This window comes from Ochlerotatus camptorhynchus, unplaced genomic scaffold (assembly GCF_037179485.1).
Source record: "Ochlerotatus camptorhynchus isolate MF236.1 unplaced genomic scaffold, CSIRO-AGI_Acam_v1.1 ptg000008l, whole genome shotgun sequence".
Lineage (NCBI taxonomy): Eukaryota > Metazoa > Arthropoda > Insecta > Diptera > Culicidae > Ochlerotatus > Ochlerotatus camptorhynchus.
The window spans coordinates 300685-324151 of record NW_027040500.1 but is presented as its reverse complement, the minus strand read 5'-3'; the positions used below and the strand labels follow the sequence as shown (position 1 = coordinate 324151).

Here is a 23467-nt window from a genome sequence, read left to right as displayed (position 1 = left end):
TTGTTGCTGTGTTTGTCGTATTAGATGCTAGATAAAAGCTTCTTTTATCGATCTGTGTGAGAAAATTACCTGGAAATGTCTGCACATGGCCGTGGGGATACAAAGAGATAGTACACGAAGAGAATATGTCAATGTAACTTAGAACCTAATGCAATGTTCAGCTTGAAATGTTATCAACGATCAAATATTTTCACGATAGTCTAAAAATCAAAGCAAAGCACAGTATTGTCTCTTAACTCGTCTAAGTTTTTGTTAATATGAAATTATTAGATCACAGTTTTTTTAATAGGAGTCGCTCATACAGTAACGGTCATATTAAAGTGCTAATCGTGATTTTATTATCCCTCCAAAAAAGTTCAAGCAGTTGTTACTTTTTAGAATGTGCATCAAAAGTTTTGGTAGTCAAACAAGTAGCGTTTTATTAAAATTACTTAAACTGCACATGCAGATTCATCCCATCAGGCTAAAAAAAATACCGATCCTCATCCAACTTTCCTCAATCTCTGAAGTTGTGACGGTAATTTAATTTATTTTATTTTTTTATCAGAAAATTCAATCCCAGATATCAGAATATGTAAATTGTTTAGAAAGATGCTTTTAAAAATTCATTTTAGCGGCCGGTTGTCAACTTGACTCCAGAATACAGACAAAGGATGAAACATGTGTTTTCTCATACACTACCTAGGGTTAATGTCCCTGATGTTGGCCCAAGTGTCCCTAATGTCGGCCCAAGTGTCCCTAATATTGGACCCCTAGATAAATTTTGAAATAAGCATTTTTTGAAAATTTTCACTAGCAACCCAAAATTTCTATTTGTATTGTTCAGATGACGAAAAATTGAAGAACAAACCTGAATATTTCGATCGAACATTAGAGCCATTTCAGCGGCGCCGGTGGTGTAGTGGTAAGCCTGTTTACAATCCCAGTCGGCGCCGCCGTGAGTTCTGAGGCATAAAATTTCTGATCACGAAGGGAAGTAAAACCGTTCATCCCCGGTTCATGAGTTGATGGGTGGATAGGTAGAGTCCAGGTGTGGGAGCTTTGGTGCTCAGCACGGAAAGCAAGATCGACGGAAAACAAATCAAGGAAGAGAATTAGCGCCATTTTTTGGATCTTCTACTATTTAAGCATCCCTACATCGCGTCAAAGCAAACGCAGTTGTTCTTATAGTGTGAGAAGCTTATGAGCTTAATTATTTGACGAGTACACTTTGACCGGATTCTGAAACCGTACAACCGGAGCCGGAACGACTCATGATTACCATTTGAATGCAGTTCGTAGCAACACTAAACTACAAGTACCTAAATAAATATCCCCAGAGGGGGTTACTTCTGAGCGGTTCACAATTTTTCAAGATGATCCATGTCTTGTGCCTACATGTGTTTGTCTGCGCTCGATCGCTTGCAGGCTGGCTGGCTAGCTGGTAGCCTTAAACAGCACCCTCATAATTTCAATCACTTTAAGACTTTTCTAGGATGACTGGACGGCGAGTAGTGTGGAGAATGATAAATTGCGGGAAATATTAACTACAAAGGTGAGCCCACAAAACAGTCGGCAATCCATCTCGGATAGCAGTTTTTGTATTTGGCCGCCGGAGATGAACCAATTTGCGGTTGGAATAGTTTTGTCATTAATAACATTGATTTAATTAGCCGGTGGAACATCCTAATTGAAGTGTTCGTTGCAAGCATACAATTTGCTTTGGTAGTTTAAGGACGGCCGTGAGTGGAGCTGATGTTTTGTTGTTTGTGTTTAACATTCAGGTTTTATTTGATCAACGGCACAAGTTGAGACTAAATGCCAGCGATGGTTATTGCTGAATCTGTAGACAATGATTTTCACGCGAACATAATTTGACAAGTGTGCTGACATTTTCAGCTGCGGTGTGATGATAATTTGTAGAATACCATACAATCAGCTTGAGAAGAATACTGTCTCACCGTAATCCGAGCGCAAACTGATCAGTTTTTAACATAGATATAGAAATACATCTCTACTAAACAAAACAAAAAACTAGGGTGATGAATTAACTCAGTATGATCGCTGAATTTTTACTCGTCGCGATTGCTCATTACAGCTTAATTGTGTCCCTGAAATCAAAATTGGCATTGTGTCATACCTCTACCTCTTCTTCTAACTATAATATCTCATAGTTTCATAATTCCGAAAATAGCATTTTAGTTATAATGAGCATTTGATAGCTTGATTTTACTCAGCTGACTAGCTTATTAAATCAGTGTAAATTTTGTGAAAACCCTTTGATTTTTTGATAAAGAGCGATTCCAGACGAATTCGCAAATCCATTGTTATTTTTTTTTATAGTCTGATTTTTTTTTTAAACGTTCTTCATGGCCAAAACTGCCTTTTTGACTCTTCAGATTATAGTGCTTCTAGTTTGCGTGGGTGGAGCCAAGCGTTTTGCATAATTTAATTTTGAATATTTGTTTACAAAAGCAGATTGAAATTATCACCAGCTACTTGTAAAACAATAAACAAAATGCTGTTACTGCTTCAGATCACAAAATGTCTGGATTGAATTCTAGCCGAACAAAATTAATAGCTCCGAATCCAAGCATTTCCAAAAGTTAGTGTCTTGAGCTAAGCATCGCAATATAATAGGATTATCTATTGGTAACTCACCCGTATAGATGGTTTCAAAACCATACTTTTAACTCTGACATTTTGGAAAGTTGACGTTGTCGGCAAAGTTGTTTAACTTAAATCAATGATTTAAAAGATGTCAATGTTCCACAACCTACTGTTTCCGAGTTATTTGGAAAATTAATAAAAATTCTCACACATTTTTTAATCTCTCGATTAAGGTACACCAAGACAAGTGGAACCTGATTGATAGAAAATAGATATTTCACATAGTTAACCAACATTTTTGATCAGCTGAAATGTTCAGTAAATCATTGTGTGCATTTGTGCATTTTTACTGAACATTTCAGCTGATTTCATGGTACTTATTAACCTTTCTACAGCAGCTTTACCGATGATATATGGTACAATTACACTTCAAAATGGTGGAAAGCGGTGCATACTAAGAAGCATTTTCAAATGCTTAAAGTACAGTTTTCTCTATTTTAGGCAGCGTACTTTAAATATTTACTGAGCATTTTAAGATTTTTAACGTATTTTGATCAATCATTTAAGGAGCAACCCGATCTATATTAAGGAGATTTTTTTTACTCATTAAGGATATTTTCGTCTGTTTTATTGAGCAAAAGTAGGGCTGCCATTGACTTTGCACACCACAGGTGGCGGTACTACCAACTACGATACTTTTTACCGTTAAATGCTTGTTCGATGAACAACTTGCGAATGTTATGTCTGTTTGTCTGTGCTTCAGATGTATGCTTGTCGGAATTAAACTCAAGAAAATGCAGTTCAAATCAAAATTGCAAATACAGTCAGGAATCCTTATTGCCGGATTCCTTATTGCCGGTATCTCTTATTGCCGGATCCTTATTGCCGGGCTATCCGCGAATAAGGATACCCACAGCTTATGGGATTTTCACTAATGGGGGCTGTAGTGGATTATCTCATTTGTTTCAATACATAAAGCTATACTGTCTTCGACAAAGTTGCTGTACTAGGTTAGACCAACAAGCCTGTGCCATTGGATTCAGGTTAAATTGGGAACTACGCCGCTAGAGGCGCTTCACTTTTATTTTACTTATGACGGGCGCTATAATATATGGATCATATTTCCAACATAGAATATTTCGTGATCCTGACCATATAGAAAGTTACCGTCTTGAGCAAAGTTGTTCAAGTGACCAAGTCCTTTCGGATGGTGGCCATATTAGTTCAGAACTCTCTCACTACGCAGCGCTAGTGTGCATGTGCAATTCCTATATAAACTGTATCTCGAGAGCCTGGCCATATAGAAAGTTGCTGTTTTCAGCAAAGTTGGGCAGGTGATCAAGTCCTTTTGGATGGTGGCCATATTAGTTCAGAACTCTCTCACTACGCAGCGCTAGTGTGCATGTGCAATTCCTTGTGCAATCAAAATCTTATCCCATATCTGAGGAAAGTTGGGAAAGTTGCTCTCGTACTGTTCGTTTTAACCGAGGGAAGCGACACATCTGAATCTCAAGTTTAGATGCTCAACAAATCTCACACTAGCAAATCAATCTTCGAAAAATCTTCTTTCATTTGTCGCATCTACTTGCATCGCGCATCATCTTTTTGCAGGAAATCTTCAGAATCGTCATCAATCTTCTTTCTATCTACTCAGCGTGCGCGCAGCTAGCCACAGCAAAACACAATCTTTTCTGCATCGGAATTAGAGTCGTCCCCCTCGGTTTTAACGGTTAAAATAATAATAATACTGGAAGCCAAAGAGCTAAAAATCTCGATAATTACCATTAATGGAGAAATAAAAAATAAAAAAAGTGAGTGAGAGCAAAAATCGTAAAATTTTCCAATCGTATTTGAAAAGTACACCAAAATAATAGTAATATTTTATACTAATTGTAAACTTTAATCAAATTGTGATTTCAATTTGATGTTGAAAGCAAAATTAATTTTCATGTTGCTAAAATTTTGATGGTCAACTTTGTAGGGAGTAGGCTATCTGAGGCCCCGGCTAATGGCTTTATAAAATACCTAAATGGTTAAGCCAAAATGAAATGAATACATATTGCAGTACATTCCCCCTTTTCACTGTTTTTTTTTTTATTCGGAAAGGTTTTTTTTCTAAATTCAATCATATTTCACAAAGTAGATCCGTTACCTGGGATATCTTCAAATATTGCAGCATAACATACCGTGAAAAAGTAATTTAAGTCTATGCACAGTCCTTGAGAATGTTATTTTCGTACGCTTTATTATTTGCGCCTTGATAATGTAATTATAGTAGGATGATGTTTTTGGAGAATGCAATCGGTTTGTTAATTTATTGTTCATTGAAGATTTCGTCTCGATGATTAATCTCCATGAAAGTAAAATTTTACCAATCAGGTTAAGGCCTGCTGTTCAAAGAAGTCGTCTTCACTCTACTCGATTCATGGCCACACGTCACCAATTTCTGCAGTGTTGGTGTTGGTCTGCAAGCAGCTGATGCAATTCGTGGTTCCACGTTCCGTCTTCTAAAGGGTGATACGGTCAAAATTTGGTCAATATCAACTTGACGTATTTCTTTCAATTTTGCATTTAAAAAACCTGAACACCCCTCATTTTGAAGGTGTGTGTGTGTAGAATGTTGCTCCTATTTTGATTTTGGAATTCACTCTTCAGTTGTCAAAATGCCGTCCAAGCAAGAAGAGCAGCGTATCAAAATTTTGCTCGCGCATCGCGAAAATCCGAGCTACTCGCACGCAAAGTTGGCAAAATCGCTAAAAGTTGCCAAATCAACCGTTACAAATGTAATTAAAGTGTTTGGGGAACGTTTGTCGACAGCCAGGAAGTCTGGATCGGGGGGAAATCGAAAACCGGAAGCCGCTGAGACGACAAAGAGAGTTGCCGGTAAACCCTAACCTCTCTCTCCGAGATGCCGCAAATAAGCTGGGTGTATCGTCTACAACCGTGCATCGAGCCAAAAAACGAGCCGGACTATCGACTTACAAGAAGGTAGTGACTCCAAATCGCGATGATAAACAAAATACGACGACCAAAGCGCGATCCCGGAGGCTGTACACGACGATGCTGACGAAGTTTGACTGCGTGGTAATGGACGACGAAACCCACGTCAAAGCCGACTACAAGCAGCTTCCGGGACAGGAGTTTTATACGGCAAAAGGAAGGGGAAAGGTAGCAGATGTTTTCAAGCACACGAAACTGTCAAAGTTCGCAAAGAAATATCTGGTTTGGCAAGCCATCTGTACCTGTGGCTTGAAAAGCAGCATTTTCATAGCTTCCGGGACTGTCAACCAAGAAATTTACGTGAAAGAGTGTTTGAATAAACGTCTGCTGCCTTTCCTGAAGAAACACGGTTGTTCCGTACTGTTTTGGCCGGATTTGGCATCTTGCCATTACGGTAAAAAGGCCATGGAGTGGTACGCCGCCAACAACGTGCAGGTGGTTCCCAAGGACAAGAACCCTCCCAACACGCCAGAGCTCCGCCCAATTGAGAAATACTGGGCTATTGTCAAGCGGAACCTAAAGAAGACCAAAAAAACTGCTAAGGGCGAGCAGCAGTTCAAGGCAAACTGGCTTTCTGCGGCGAAGAAGGTGGACAAGGTGGCTGTACAAAATCTGATGGCAGGGGTCAAGCGTAAGGCCCGGCAATTCGGATTTGGAAAAGCGGAAGCCTAACTGAATATTTTTCCTGAATTTTATACTAATTGAACTTGAAAAAGAAATTTAATTTGATTTTTAAATAAACGATTTCACCGATTTACACGCGTTTTCCCTTGACCAAATTTTGACCGTATCACCCTTTATCTGCACTCCTCAGTAGATGGTTGCAACATCATCCGTTCGAAAGCAACAATGGTCATCCACGAGCATATTCCAGGTCTCGTGGCCGTAGAGGACCACCCACCGGTCTAATCAGTGCCTTATAGATAGTCATCTCATTGGGCAACAGTTGTTCCACTCTGTGTGAATCACGCGATTGTCTAGGGGCACGAACGGAAGCTTGACGTAGGACCGCTAATGGACGGAATAAATGTGAAGAGCATTTAGTTTTTTAAATTGATCAACTATCTATTATCTCAACTCTTTCCGTTTTTGAATTGTAGGCGTACCAAATTTGTAGTAATTTTTTTCAAAGATAAAGTTGATTGAGGGAATCAATCAAAATCACTTGCACCCCTGCTTCCAAGTTTGGTTTTAAGATTACAACTCTGGAGAGCATTTTGTGTGGTCGTTGGGGGCTTGTGGTTCTGAATATGGACAAACAAGCACAGATAAATTCTATTTCAACTCTTTACTGATGTAAGCTTGATGGCCCTGGTGTAGGTGACAGCATCACGGATCTCATTTTTCTGGAACACCTTCAGCACACCTCGTAAATCAGACCGAAGATACGTCAGACACCACCACGGCGAGCCAGACGGCGGATGGTGGTTATCTCGAAGAATTTGCGATGACGATTGGCACCTTCTTTGCCACGACCAGTCAATTGTTGCTTGTTGGGTTATAGAAAAGTGGACTAGCCACCACCTTCCTACTGCTGCTATTGCTGACCACGCCGTCCGAAGTGAAAATGAGCTGATACCAGACAGCAGCGCTGCTTTAAATCTTTTCAGGTTAGAGCAGAATGATGTGGTTGCAGTGGTATAAAAGCTACAAAGACTCCTACCATCATGAGTAGTTTGCTATCAAGTAGCGACACTGGTTCCTTTCATTTTGCGTAGGTTTGCCAATGGCAACACTTTGAAAGTTAGCGGTGGCGGTGGTGAAGTGGTAAGCGTGATTTCCTCTCATCCCAGCATCCCAGGGTTCAATCTCAGTCGCACCGGCATGTTCTGTGGCATAACATATCTGATACCACCTTCCTTCGGGATGTAAAGCCGTTGGTCCCCTGTTCATGAGTTGATGGGTCGATATGTAGGGTCCAGGTGTGAGAGCTGCCTCCCTGGCGTCGGTAGCATTGGAGCTCAGTATGGAAAACAAATCTCGCGTCACTTTTCAATAGGTCCTATCTACATTGACACTCTCTTTCGTAAATAATTCGGCTTCACAAATGTTTCCTGCCGTCTTCGTCGAATTAGATGCTAGATTGTTGCTTCTTCCATCGAAAATATCCGGACATGGCGATTCAAAGTTGATCAAGGTTGATCAAAATAATGTGTACACCTGCTTCCAGTTTGATTACATGAGCATTTTATGTGGTCGTTGGTTCTGAATATGGACAAACAGGCAGATTAATTATATTCGTACTCTTTACTGTAATAAGCTTGGTGGCCCTGAAAAGAGCCGTTTTGTTGCCAAAGTTGGTGATGATTTAACCTCCAAAACCAAACAGAGTGCGTCTCTGTCACTTCAAAACGTAGATGACATCCATGGCCGCATACGCTTGGCATGTTTAGTGTAGGTGACAGCATCACGGATCTCATTTTTCAGGAACACCTTCAGCACACTTCGTAAATCAGACCGGAGATACGTCAGACAACGCCACGGCGAGCCAAACGACGGATGATAGTTATCTCGAAGAATTTGCGTTTGGTTCTAAATGTGGCGATGAGTGTGCAAAATATTACGCAATTCCATCCTCCCTATTCGCACGCGCCCGAGGATCGCAGGCGAATGCCACTTCGACTTGTTTCGTCTACTTACTACTCTCTGACGACTGTGCTGGGGAAGCAGCATATGCATGTAGGTAATTGGTGGATTTGTTAGTTAATTCGACGCTTTTGGAAAATGCTGGACATTTACCAGTTTTTCAATAGTTTCTTGCTGTAAATTAAACTTTGGAAGCGTTGTTATCGATGCGTAGCCATATAGCTGATCGATTGGTGATAAAATTATTGAAATTGGACCAGGGGCAGTTGAGTTTTTTTTTTCTTTGATTTATTTTCCTTCGATCTTGTTTTCCGTGCTGAGCACCAATGCTACCGACGCCAGGGAGGCAGCTCTCACACCTGGATCCTACCTATCGACCCATCAACTCATGAACCAGGGACCAACGGTTTTACTTCCCTTCCGAAGGAAGGCGTGATCAGAGATGTTATGCCTCAGAACATCCCGGCGGCGCCGACTAGGATTGAACCCAGGCCTGCTGGGGTGAGAGGTAATCACGCTTACCACTACACCACCGGCACCGCTATAGGCAGCTGAGTTATTAACGTTCAAAATCTTTCTTGATTTGTTACATATTCCATTTTCGGTTTTCACAAAGTGTACCCCCATATAGAAATCAAAGACGTAGTCCAACGTCAAAAAACTCTTCCGTGCTAAATTAAAGAACTAAAATTGCAATCTCTGGCAAATTTCTACAAGATTTATTTATTGTTTAAATTCTCTTCTTAGTTCAATTTTAGGACCACAATCATAGTGGTCGCTAACTTTGCTCATCAATTACACAAGTATTTCGTATGAAAGGTCATATTTCACTCCCGTAGATCGTTTCAAAATATTGTTAGGAACATTTCCTCCCAAGACAACATACCTGTAAAATGCATTATTTCAATGCAAACCATTTTTTTGTAACGCAATTACAAGCATTAGATTTCGTTTTCCTAAGCAATCAACTGGCTTTTGCATGTATCTGTGCGTAAGCATGCTTCAGGTTGAAAAAGCCACACGACGAGGTGATCCATGAATGAATTAGCAAGAAAAACCATCAGCACCGTCAGCAGTATCAAGCTCGCGCGTGACGTTTTTCATTCGCAGTAATTGATGCATATTGTAAAATTTCTTTTGATATTTCTATTCTATTTTGCGAAAATTATCGATAATTGAAAACGGATGCTATTCGGCAATGTCATCTATGCGTTATCGCAATAACTCCATTATAAGAGTGCTTAAAAATAAATAGTAAAAATATTTCTTATTTGAGAGTATTTCTAAGTCGTGTTGGAAACTCGTGAATTTGTGAAATAATAAAAAAAAAAAACAATTTAATGTGTAAGCTAATTGAAGGATACTCTGTGAATGTTTCAGCCTATTTGATGGAGGTTTTCTGATATATCTGGATATTTTTTAAAATAAATGGTACTATTTTAGAAATCATCCACTTTTGCCATTGCTAAATGAAATATTTTTTCAAATCAAAAGGTTCCTCAATTTTCACATGTTGTTTCACAAGTATTTGAGGATATTCTGCGAAAATTTCAGTCTATTTGATGAAGGTATTCTGTTATATCTTGGTATGTTTAAAGATAATAAGATAAATTGAACTATATCTTCAAATATTGTAGAAATCATCCACCTTTGCCATTGATCAATACAATATTTTGTAAACCAATTTGATCTTCAAATTTAGGCAGGACTTTCGGCAGGGCTTGTCTGAACTTCATCAAGACTTCGCTGAAGTTCGGCAGGCCTTCCCTGAACTACGGCAAGACTACCCTGAACCAGGGTGCCTTCCATTCATTTTGACTAAAAAAATGTTTTAGGAAATTATAGAATAATAAGATATTATGATGGTATTTTGTATGTGTAAGTAACAAGAAAAGATTTTTAAGCTTGTGTTTGACACATAAAACCTGCAAATTTAGCTTTGACAGAGCCACAATGAGCGATTTTCTGATCGCCTCTTCGCGAAGAGTGAAGAGCGAAGAGTGGGTGAGATAAATGACAAAATCGCTTATTGCTACTCTCATGCAGTAACATTGGCTGATATTATGTGTCAAACATAAACTCCACAATCTTTTCTTGTTGCTTACACAAACAAAATATTATTATAATATCTTATTATTCCATAATTTCATAAAACATTTTTTTAGCCAAAATGAATGGAAGGCACCCTGCCCTGAACTTAGAATCTTGAAATTGAAATTACCATATCAGTAGTTGAATTATTATAATTATGCAATAATATTGTGTTTACGTACATATTCAAAATTGCAATTCTTCCCATTTTTCTAATTAGCAATGCTTGTTTTTTTTTTTTTTTTTGTTAATTACTTTATTTGTACAGGCTCATTCGAATAAACTTTACAGAGCCAAAGCAATGCTTGTTGGTATTGGTGCATTAAGAATTTGGGTGTGGTTTGAACGGGTGTGGATTCAGTATCAACGGAAAAGCATTAACTTTCATCTTAAGGGGAAGTTCATCACTCCTAAAAAAAATACGTTTTGATTTGTTTAAAAATATTAAAATATCAAAAAACTAAAAGAATCACATTTTTTTTCGAATTTTTCAAAGAAAATTCACGTACAAAAACATTGTTATAAGTCATCATGGCAAAAGTTAAAACTGATTTTCTTGGGTTTTTGATAATTTTTCCCAATATTTATAGAAAAATAAAAACGCTCCGGAAAAAAAATATTCTCGGGTGGTAAACTTCCCCTTAAGAAATCTTTTTTTTTTTAATTTATGTTAAAAATATACGTTTGCATCTTATTCTGGCTCAGTGAATCCGAATTAAATAAGAACAAATACTAAAAATTTACTCGAAAATCATTAAACCCGTCAACTTCAACCCATATCAATATTTTAAAATTTGGTATTTCAAAATTGTCCTAAAACTAAATAAAACACTTAATATGATAAGTATTTGTGTAGAACGATAGATTTCTCAATGCTACTGATATACCATCAGTTTAACCTTTTCGTTTAATGAAATCATTTGAAATTATTCTCAGAACACCTTATTCTGCATAAAATTCTTTTTGAACTCAAATCCGAATTCTCTTGAGAGTCTCATTATAAGTGTCCTGCTTGTCCTGGTTGTCTTGTTATTCTCCTCACGGTTTCCATTAAATTATCCTCCGAATCACTTAGGAATTCAATTCAGAACTTTCTTTCTTCTACACAGATATCCCTTGCGATTCATTTCATAATTTATTAGGACTTCATCTCAAAATTATCTTGGAAATTTAGCCAGAACCTCCTAGGATTTTTTCCTTATTTTTTTTTTAGAAATCTTCCTCAGCATTTTTTTTTTAATTATCACTTTAATTTCGATTCAATTCTTCCCAAAAGTCTTATGGTATTCTTGGCAAATTCTATACAATAGATCTTAAAAGTTTTAGAACGCTGAAAATTCTTCCAAGTCTCAAAGCCTTGAATTTTTATCAGGGCAGAATCTGCGATATTGGAATTTTTTCATGTACTTAATTTTGCGTGTCCCGGATTGATGAATAAATTAACAATTCTATTTATTGTTTTCTAAATTTAGGATCACGAAATGTTTTTATAAATCACAAATCTCGAAAAAATTTCATAGTTTAAGACTCCAAGCAAATGTCAAAGTTTCACAATATTGAAAATTTTCTTAAACCCCAATTTTTAAAAATTGGTATTAGTACAGACTGCAGAGCGTTCACAAATATTCTTGCACCAATATCGTCAACAATTTTTCCTTTATCTCATTTCCAGTGGTTCAGAAGTAAAGGGGTGCAAGTGGCAAATAGAAACGAACACTATTTTAAGATAATATGAACCGTAAATGTCTACGCAATTTATGGATAGCCCCTAATGTGGATAGCGTTCAAAAAACTTCGCTCAACTTTGCAAACTGCCATTTTCTGATAAGTCACTTGCACCTCTTTCCTTCTAACACCCTCATTTGTTATCAAATTCATGATTTCAGAAAACAATTTCTTAATCCAATGAAGTTTATTTCTATATTTACAAAACTAAGTGATCAAATTGCCCCCGGATTACGGTATTTGCCGGTATTATCTTGGTAAAATTAGATTTTGTTCCACTGTTCCTACTTACAGCGCGTGTATTTTGAATAATATGTGTATCATGAATAATATGATAAATATTCAAATGTTTCGTGAAATATCGCGAAATATTTTAAAAAGGGCCAATCAGCTTTTGTAAACTAAAATTAGGTATTGCAAGCTTTGTTTTCAAAAGCTGATAGGCCCTTTTCAAATGCTACTCGAGAAACATTCTTATTTTTTTCGAAAACAACCTAAACATTGGTCTTTTCTTTAATTCTATTAATATTAATCGCTGAATGCAGCACAAGCGTAAGGATTGTAAGATGAATGTTAATTAAAAAATCGAATTGAGTATTAAAAACTTATAAGGATCAGCAATGATGAATAAGGTGTAAATAATGAATAATCAACATAATCAATAAAAATTCAAACTTGACACAAAAATTGTAAACATACAAAATACAAATATTGATAAAGGACATTTAGTAAATGATAATGAAAATCAGAACCGAATAAAAAAAAAATAAATGTTATTTAATATTTAAGATGAAATAAAAAATAATAATATTGGAAAAAATAAAGAAAACGGAAAGCGGAAGTAAAGCAAATCAATAATAATAATAAATTGCTCGACATACAAATTTCTGATGATGATGACGACTATCTCGAGCCATGAGTTTGAGTGTGCCTCATTTGGTACACATTGGCTACGTGAAAAAGGCCATGCCTGCATCGTTTCACTTTCGGATTCGTTTGAACGGTTGTGAAGCAGTTGAATTATTTTAAACTCGTTTCGATATATAAACACCAAACGCGCATGGTTGTCGGTACAGTTTGGCTTGATCAATTGTTCAAGGCACGTGTTTACAATTTATTACAGTACAAGGATCAAAAGATTAAATCGCAATTATGTTCAAAGTAAATATTGGATTGCTTAAAACAAAAGTTAACTATAAGGATGGGAGCTTGGGGTCAATTTAGAAAAACCAATGCGTAACATACAAACTATATTTTTCCAGTTGACAATTTTCGCCAGCTGTCTGGTGGCAGTAGCTATTTGTTCCCAAGTGGCTGCAAGTGGTTGGAACTCTGGCGGTCACGGAGGAAGCTATGGTGGTGGCTATGGAGGTGGCCATGGTGCCGTGATAATTTCATCTAACAAGGGTTGGCCATCGTCCGGAGGATGGAACCAGGGTGGAGCAGGCTGGAGCCAAGGTGGATCCGGATGGAGCAAGGGAGGATCTGGTTGGAATCAAGGAGGCTCAGGAGGTGGATGGTCCAATGGTGGGGGTTACGCCAAGTCGTACAATCATGTCAACACTGTGAGCAATGCATGGCCATCAACTGGATCTTCTGGTTGGTCATCTGGTGCATCTTCCTGGCCATCAAGTGGTGCAGGATGGTCTGGAAATACAGGTGGATGGAGCAATGGTGGAAGCACTGGTTGGCCAAGTTCCTCGGGTGGCAGCCATGGATGGACTGGAGCCGGAAATGGATTGAGCTCGGGAGGAGGATATAACAGCGGAAATGGCTGGTCGACTGGAGGTAAACCATTAATTAAGGAGGTAATTTTCATTTGATATTCAAGGAATTTTTTCACATAGGTTATGGTGGAGGAAACGGCTGGTCGACTGGTGGAAGCATTGGAGGACATTCTGCTGGATGGAGTAACGGTGGATCTGGTATATGGAAGAGCTGGTAAATCGATGGCAACCCGGTCTGTGTTATTTGTGTACCGACAGTTTTCACTATTTTATGTGTATATTTTGGAATTTTTAAGTGAAACCACAACAACTATTTGTTAATAACATCTTAGGAGTACGAGGTTGTATGTATTTTTTGTAAATAAAATAATGTTCTAAACAAAATTTCAATCTTGGATTGCTGGCTCTCAACTTAGTGTTCTAGATGCACTTCTACAGTTATTAATTGAGTGCTTTCTATGCCCATCAATGCATGATTTTTTTATATTGTATGGCAGCCCTAATAAACAAATACCATAAACGAACTGTATCCCCGATGGGTAAACTATCCCACAAATGGTTTGAATGCTACCCCGAGCACGTCGTTAAGCTCTCTTTTATGGTTATTTTTTATTAGGGAAGCACAATGACACTCGACCGAACCGGGATTCGAACTCGCCTCCTTCAGAGTTGGTAATACCGTGCCTTTGCTGACCAGGCTATGTGAGACCCCAAACCATTTGATCCCACTTATCCCATATCTGAGGAAAGTTGGGAAAGTTGCTCTCGTATTGTTCGTTTTAACCGAGAGAAGCGACACATCTGAATCTCAAGTTTAGATGCTCAACAAATCTCACACTAGCAAATCAATCTTCGAAAAATCTTCTTTCATTTGTCGCATCTACTTGCATCGCGCATCATCTTTTTGCAGGAAATCTTCAGAATCGTCATCAATCTTCTTTCTATCTACTCAGCGTGCGCGCAGCTAGCCACCTCAAAACACAATCTTTTCTGCATCGTAATTAGAGTCGTCCCCCTCGGTTTTAACGGTTAAAATAATAATAATACTGGAAGCCAATGAGCTAAAAATCTCGATAATGGAGAAATAAAAAATAAAAAAGTGAGTGAGAGCAAAAATCGTAAAATTTTCCAATCGTGTTTGAAAAGTACACCAAAATAATAGTAATATTTTATACTAATTGTAAACTGAAATCAAATTGTGATTTCAATTTGATTTTAAAGCAAAACTCATTTTAAAAATGTTTAAATTATGATGGTCAACTTTGTAGGGAGTAGGCTATCTGAGGCCACGGCTAATGGCTTTATAAAATACCTAAATGGTTATGCCAAAATGGAATGAATACATATTGCAGTACATTCCCCCTTATTACTGTTTTTTTTTAATTCGGACAGGTTTTTTTTTCTAAATTCAATCATATTTCACAAAGTAGATCCGTTACCTGGGATATCTTCAAATTTGGCCAATAGTTGCTCTGAAACACAATGTATCCACATGCCAAAATTGAGCTCTCAAGGGCGTTGTTAACCCCCCTGACGTTAATAGGTTAAGGTATTGCCGAAGCCAACATTTCCCCTAAATAAAAAAAACTCGAAAACGAATTTTTTGAGATTTTTTTTAATTTTGATATTGTTCAATGGTGCAAACATTATCACACATACGGTAGCATACCGAATTCTCTGGAAACATCATAAGGTATACAGAGCAAGTTGAAACGCACGGGGATGTTCGGGATCAATTTACGCTCCATTATGGTGGGTATATCATGGTGATACAGCTTTCTCACTATATGGACGAGAAGATCGCGGGGGGCGGTAAGTGCTGCTTTTCTTTCCTCTGTTCGGGACATAAATCCACTGCGATCAGTTATTTGATCTATTGTGGTATACCCCGTGTCCTTTGTTTAGTGCATGTAGTATTACTCCATCACTATTTAGAAATGAAGAAGTAAACGGTTTTGATACAGTTGTCATTCTTGTATTTATCGCAAGGATCCGACTTTAATTGTAAGGTCCCACTCTTTATACCCTTTGGAGAGTTGGAACACCCTCCAAAGGCGCGCCCCTTTTGCAGTCAAAAACGAATTCCTTTGCAACAAAATCAAGCAATAACACCGATAATGACCATGCATCAGAATTAACCACTTCAAACTAGAGTCTTTTCACTATCAACAAGTAAAAAGTAAAAATGACTAAGATGTGTTCCTTTGATTACAAAACAATTCTGTTCCCCTCGTTTGAAGTAGTTCGAACCAGGCGTCGGTGGTAGATCTTAATGCCAGTAACGCACCACGAAAAGGTAATCTACCAAGCGTTACTGGGCAACTGCTGCTTTAGAGCCAATTGTAAACAGACTCGGTCGCTGTCCCATATAAAAATCCAACATGGCTGAATCATTAATTTGACATTAGATTAGAACTCCTATATGTCACCTTACTCTCCATATGTCGATGGTAAAAATCTAGGTGAATCGCTGTGACATTCGAAACTTTAAGTGCACAAATATCAGCTTCTACGACACGTGCCACATTCAAATTGTTACTTCACGTTTGCTGCACTGCAGCATACATGAAGTAGCAATTTCAAATTAAATGGAGCACTGATTTCGGGGATTTGTGTAATTAAACATTCGAAGTGGAAGTACATGTATAGCCTTTGTGGCGGCTATTTGTGGACTCTTCAAGGAATCACCATAATCTGCAAAAGAGTGATTAAGGTTATTCCTTGTAGAGTCCACAAATGGCCGCCACGTTGGCTATACATGCACTTCCACTTCAAATGTTTAATTTCACAATTACATGTGATTACAATTTCCTCCAAGATTTTTTTTAGTTTCTGAGATTCACGACAACAAAAATTCGAAGTGACCCTGTAAAACAAAACAAAATATCGGACATTTGCACTCAACTTTCATCTTAATTCTTCTTCTTCTTCTTCTTCTTCTTCTTCTTCTTCTTCTTCTTCTTCTTCTTCTTTCTCTTTTTTCGTCTTCTTCTTTGTTTTTCAAGCTTAGGGACTGTTCATAACTACGTAGACAGTTTTTTTTTAATTCTTGACCCCCCTCCCCCTGCGTAGACAATTGTCCATACAAAATTTTTAAAATTTGTATGGGCCGTGATCATTGCCACCCCCTCCCCGCCCCTTAACTGACTAAGTAGTTTATGAACAGCCTCTTTTTTATTTTATTTTTGCTTGTCGGGTATTTTCATCACTGCGACCATTTTTCTGATCTGTTGTGATATATTCCCCATTTCTTTCTTTAGCTCTATCAAGATGCCGTATCACTTTTATTAGGAGTGATCGGCATTGTTTGACTAATAGCGTTATCTCAGCAAGCCATTACACTTCGAATAAAGTGCACTGCCGTACTGGGAGTTGTTATCCAAATGTCAAAGGGTTCTATAAGCCCCTTGTCGAAGAACTTACGCCTTTTATTGAAAATTGCCGGATAGTTGCAAAGCAAAATGTTCCGAGTCTTCCTTTTTTATGCCACAGAAGCGACATACATCATCTTGAAGTTTTCCAATCAGCTTCAAGTGATAACGGCTCGGACAATGACCTGTTATAAGACCTGTATATATACTAAGATCTTTCTTAAAAAGTTCCAGGATTTTGTGGGTCACAGAAATGTTTGGATTACTGAATCGCCTCGAGTGCCTAGCAATAGAATTGTTCTTTCAGTTTTCCTCCACTTTTGAAGATTCCCACGCTTTTAGCTCCATTCTAAGAGATGCAGCCGATAAGCTACAAAAGGGCTCTGGACCAATGATCTTATGAGAAGATTCGAGTCTTGCAAGTTTTTTTTTTTTTTTTTTTTTTTTTTTTTTTTTTTTTTTTATTATAGTCACTTTAACGCTCTTGGGTCATTCGTGACTTGTCCGGGAGTGAGATTTGAACTCGTGACTTTGGCGTGAGAGGTATGGATGCTTACCTCTACGCCGGGGTCGCCCCCGAGTCTTGCAAGTGCATCAGCTCTGGCATTTCCCTCAATTCCGCAATGACCAGGAACCCAATATAAGTTGATTATGACAAGACTATTTTTGAAGTTATTGACTGTCGGACATGACGCATATGTTTGAACTCTTATAGTTTTTACGCAAACAAATAATGGAACACTCTAAAATTGCTTGGATTTCAGCTTGTAACACATTTGGCCATCTACCCATAGCAACAGATATTTCTGTCCCTGGGCCAGTTACTCCTGCTCCCACTTGATTTTCAGTCTTGTGTCACAATAGAGGTGATAACACGCCTCCTTGCAGGCATCCTTTGGTTGCTCTTACATTGAGCTGGAGCTTGAGCTTGAGCTTGATTGACCGCCCACGGTTGCTACTCTGTTATTGCCAGATCAGATGTAATTACACAGAGAACCAATAGACGATGCTTGGGACTAGCAATCATCCTCAATGTGTAAAAACTGGTGATCTTAAATTAGGCAATACCAGCGCCGGCCGCGCCCGAACACAGGTCAAGAAAGGAATGGGAAGGATTGTGTTGACATGACACTCGCTTTGATGGAAGCCAAGAACACCTCTGCACTTCCACGAGGAATCACTGGGATGTTGGATAAGAGGGTTGGGTTTGCATCAGGGTTCGTTTTGGTAAACGATAAGCTGAATTGATGTCCTAACGATCATATAACGCGAAGGAGCTTGGGACTAAACCCACGGTCTTCTGCTCAGTAAGCAAAAACGTTTGCCACTAGGCAGACGAGCACCTTTTTAATCACCGAGTTGCTGTTATTACCATGTAGTCATATTAACAAATAAAACGATTGACGAATCTTGAATGTGGATGGGCCTGAGATTAGACTCATGATGTTCTGCTCAGTACGCAAAAACGGTTGCTCTAAGGCCACCGAGCCCCTCATATCACATAATACCGTTGCTCAAATTTTTGTATCCATTCAAACCCGGAACCAACGACAACAACGAGTTTCGCAAAATACACGATACACAAGCGATTTTACCATAAATCTCTTTGATATGTAAGGACCTGGGACCGCGTTTTTCTGCATCAGCTCTCTTTCAAATCCGAAAACTAAAAACTACGAAAAAGTACTTAGGCCTTCATTAAGTTCCACTTTCACGCGACGTTCAATGATTCAATTTGCTCTTTACGTATTGTTCAGGCTATAAATAGGCTCTTTTCAAAAATTACGCGAGAAATACGCACAATCGTCGCCTACCTCGCAAAACTGGTTCTAAACGACAACAAAGGCATAAGCAACGATGGATTGTTGAACTTTGCTGGCTGGTGTAGTGCTGCTGAAAAAAGATAAGTCTATTATTTTGGTTAGTGATCGTTTGGATTTGGGTCACCCCACGTTGTGTTTAGGTTAGTATAAATAAATAATACTATTTAGTCATATAAATCACCACAGGTCATTATCTTCAGCGTTATCGGTTTTCATTTCTGGATCTTTAGTTGCCTCTGTGATATACTTACTTGCGGCATACTATTTTGGGAGTGTATATGAGCGTGTACCATGTACGGTAGCTCATCTCTCATCGTGATGGTGGGACATAGTAGACAAATTAGAGAGAAAACAAGGAGGTATTAGTATTAGTTATATGTAAACAAACAAAACAAAAGAAGAGAAGAGGAAAGAAGAGCAGACAAATAAAAAAGGGATGAAGTAGATAACAAATAAAATAAACGTAGGCAGATTATTAGAAAAGGCATTATCCGAGACTCGGCAATCAAATGTCACTCCCGCCGAGATCTCAGCAAAACCCCCTCCCCGCCGAGACCCACACAGCCGAGCTCGGTAGAAAAAACTAAGTGTGTAGATAGATTAGTAGGAAAATAAATAAAACTACTTTATGACTCAAAGTGCAATGAATGAGCGTTAGTTTCGGGATCATTTCAGTGTTAGAGTTATGTTAGTTTTGATCCGTAATCAGCCCTGCTGACCCCTCCAACATTAGTTGCAGGCAGTGGTAGTTAGATAATGCGGCACTGTAACTACTACTATTTTAGAAGTTGAGGTTACTAGTGTATTAAATAATCTAGGTCCTATTTAGGATTATATCTGAAAAATCCAAATCTGGCCAACGCCCACCCTAAACCTAAACCTGTTCTAATCCACCTGAAATGACTAACGTATGGAAGACTTTGACTACCCAATCATGCAATAGTCTCATTCCGTGCCTTATGGCAACTTGATGATTCTATTGCGCTCATCTTCTTGCACCACCCAGGGGAGACTTGGTCCTGTACCCAATGCTTAACTTATCTCCTTTCCACTCAGCTACTCGCAATTTCTTGTGATATAGTGCGCGGAATATTATTATATGAGACAATTCAATGCAGACGTCTTTCCAAATTTGGCAGATCGACAGGTAATCGGTGAGTTACCACGATAGTTGCTATTCAACAACTCGACAACGTCCCATCGTCAACGCCTGCTATGAGAATTTCTCATTGCAGACGCCAACGAAATGACGTCATCGAGTTATCGATCAACTATCCTGGTTATCGCCTGGTACCTTATAGCACGATGCTAGGAGGCGAACCGGAAAAATCGATGAGCTACCTCCCCCCATCCTTTGGTTGCTCTTACATTGATGAGTAAGCTTTTAAGGTTTGCTGATATTTCTCTTTTTGATAACATTTCATTGATCAAATTTACTATGCTTTGATCGAAACCACGTTTCATCATAGCTGTAGTCATTGAATCGTGAGACGAATTATCGAATGCACCTTCAATGTCAAGGAATGCAGCAAGTGAAATTTCTTTTGCTTCAAAAGATCTTTCTAGTTTTGTAACAATCTTATGGAGTGCTGTTACTCATGACTTACCTTCCTGGTATGCAAACTGATATTTACTCAGAAGATTTGTAACTAAATATGATGACTTTATGTGTTCATCTATTGTTTTTTTTTTATTATTTTTAGCATTATAGACGTTTATACGACAATAAGTTTATTGGCCTGAAGGATTTTGGTGATGTTTTATCCTTTTTATTAGGCATGGGATAAAAATAATCCACACTTTTCGCCACACTGCCGGTATATAGCTTAATATTAAGCTTGCTCGAAATATCTTTGTTAGAATAGGCATTAAAACCGCTTTTCCCTTCTGTAGTGGTACAAGAAAAAATCCATCCCTACCTGGTGACTTGAAAGGTTCAAAGGAGTCAATCGCCCATTCAACTTTTCTTTCAGTAAAGATTTTGTTGGCCAAAGTGCAAGCATCAGCTCTCCAACTCAGTCGTTTTATTCAATATTTCATGAATATCCGTCCTGGTTTCATCGATACCAATTGCTGTTACGTTACGTTTTGGTCTTCATTCGAATTAATAATATAACGTGGAAAATACGTTCTCATCATCAACTCTAACGTTTCATTTGTAGAAATAATAAAAGAGCCATCTTCTTTTTTCAAAGTGCCCAGACCATTGGAATGATCTTTAGCGAGTATTTTCTGCAGCCTCTTACTGCTTATCGCATCGCATCGATGCCTGTACCATTTTTGCATTGGTATAATTGTGTGGTAAGTTCAATCATACTCTATTGCCCAGGAAAGTCGAGAAATTTTACAACCTGAAAAATTTCTAGGCCGAACCGGTCACCTCCAGCATGGTTTTGCTTTGTAGCTGCGCCTTTACCGACTGAGCGAAGGGGGCACCTTAAAGAATAATTCTTAATTGTTAAACTCACCAAAATTAAATTTTCAACTACTGTCTAATGGGGAAAAAATAAAACCATTCAGAGACAAAAGTCTTGCAAGGACATTCAATTTTGCCTAATAACTTGCCGAAAATAGAGATATTGCTACAATATATTAGTTCAGCTAGCTAAACAAAGCCAGAAATGTTGATATCTTATCTTCTCCGTGGATGGTATAAATTTGTGTTTGTTTGTTTATCTTTATTTAAGAGATTTCCATCCGTACCGACTGAAACATAACGCCAGCTATTAACTCATGCATCTAGGAGCATTTCCGCAGCACTTAACCGAAATTCTATGCCCAGGGAAGCCGATTCAATTTCGAACCGAAAAAAAATCAGAACCGCAAAATACACTCCCCAGCATGATTCACCTCATACTAATCTCGAAATCACGTGATAAATTATCCCAAAAACTTACTTCTTATGTATACCAACGCTCGAGAATTAAAATCCTTAGTTTGTTGATCTGCCCTCATGGAACATTTAATACCAACCCTCATTCAGCAGTTCAATCGTTTCGAAATCTGAAATGGAGCAGCCATTCCACCACTATGTATGGTTTGCGTTATGCCAGAATCATAATTGAAGTGTGGTGCTTGCGATGTCTACCCTAATATTATCATCCATCAACAAGCAATGAATATGATTCCATTTGCTACCGTATGATTTGATGCTCCTTTGCATAGAATTCGAACAGTTATTTTTCTAGCAATAAATCATGCTGCTCATTTCCAACCAAAAAGTAAATCGTTCGTTGAATCTGACCATTATTAACCACTAAAACGTAGCCTGCGATGCAACTTGGGTCCACCGCACAGCTGCTCACTAGTGGGCTCTATAATTATAATCTGCTGCATGTTGCCTTCGAGCGTAAATCGATTTGAAATCTCCAGAAGCTATAGCTGATTTGATTTACGAGCCATGAAACGAGCCTAGTCGATATTTTATCATCACACCAGTAGGAGAATGCACATATTGCAGGTGAATCTCAACGCAAATATATGTATGCAGTTTTATTGACGAATAAGATCAAGAAATCTGTTGTCAAAGCTTTGATGATCCGGTCGACATATTTGACTCATCCTTAGCACATGGTTGACAATAGATCAATTAACTCTAACAAATAAATTGACGAGTTGATTCGAAAGAAATTGATTATCAATGATGTCGTGTAAATGGCTAGGCTTTCAGAAGTAAGACAAAAGACTAAGTAACTTGAAAGGTAAAAGGTGCAATCAACATAATAATGCACTTTGATAAGACAATTGAAAAAGAATCGACATGAGGTTGGATGCATGCAGATGAAGTCACTTCATTGTTGTGAAGTGTTCGAATAGTGAGGCAATTAATTACTAAAAGTTGAAAGTACTGAACGTGAGTAAGCGTTCTATGTTCATTGCCGAAGGCTGTGAAGATTGGCGACAAATTATTGTATAATGCGTATGTAACTATGTAGGGCTTAGTTCATAGGGTCATGCAGGTCATATAGTGGAGGTTTATAAATTATATGTGCTGGTTAACTTGCTAGCTATTTTATTTGATTTTATTTATTTGATACATTAATGTGACAATAAGTCTTAAGGTCCTGTTCATAAACAATGTAGACACCTAAGAGGGGAGTGTTGATGAGTGTCTACGGTTCCGGTTCATAAAATTTTCGAAATATTTGTATGGAAGATTATCTCCGCATCTCAAAAACTGTCTACATAGTTTATGAACAGCCCCTCATGAACAAGCCGCAGGTTCTGTTTTATTGTTGTTTTACATCAACAGGCTGGATGAAGCCCCAATGATGTTAACCTTATCAACTATAGTAAAAAAATTACATTCAAGCATGGTAATAACATAAAAAAAAAATCATTAAAAAACATATATCTTATATATCTTAGTCAGTTACTCCTGCCGGCGAAAAACAGAAGAAAACTTTCGACGAAGTGCATCACGGGAGAAATGAAAGTCGAAAACAGATGCAACTCTGTTGAATATTCTCTGCAGTCGGAAAATCGCACCGTATGCTCCATAATTTGTGCGACGTAGAGGCAGCCTTAGCATAAGGTTATTACGAAGCGGTCGGGG

At 38.2% G+C, this 23467-nt stretch overlaps 3 protein-coding genes across 5 annotated transcripts in view; 2 read left to right on the top strand and 1 right to left on the bottom strand.

The window, feature by feature from the left end:
* Nucleotides 1-23467, top strand: part of LOC135698986 (transcription factor Maf-like) — a 197038-nt gene that overhangs the window by 36623 nt on the left and 136948 nt on the right. The gene's annotated exons all lie outside the window — the stretch shown is intronic.
* Nucleotides 1-23467, bottom strand: part of LOC135698883 (solute carrier family 35 member F5-like) — a 96618-nt gene that overhangs the window by 12767 nt on the left and 60384 nt on the right. The gene's annotated exons all lie outside the window — the stretch shown is intronic.
* On the top strand, nt 13144-13936 carry LOC135697872 (keratin, type I cytoskeletal 9-like). Its single transcript, XM_065217736.1, has 3 exons — nt 13144-13152; nt 13254-13779; nt 13839-13936. The coding sequence occupies exons 1-3, from the start codon at nt 13144-13146 to the stop codon at nt 13934-13936; spliced, it is 633 nt and encodes a 210-aa protein (XP_065073808.1).

Coding starts and splice junctions, on each gene's coding strand:
- LOC135697872 (XM_065217736.1), top strand. Junction 13,780..13,838: donor AAATGGCTGGTCGACTGGAG/GTAAACCATTAA, acceptor TTTTTCACATAG/GTTATGGTGGAGGAAACGGC.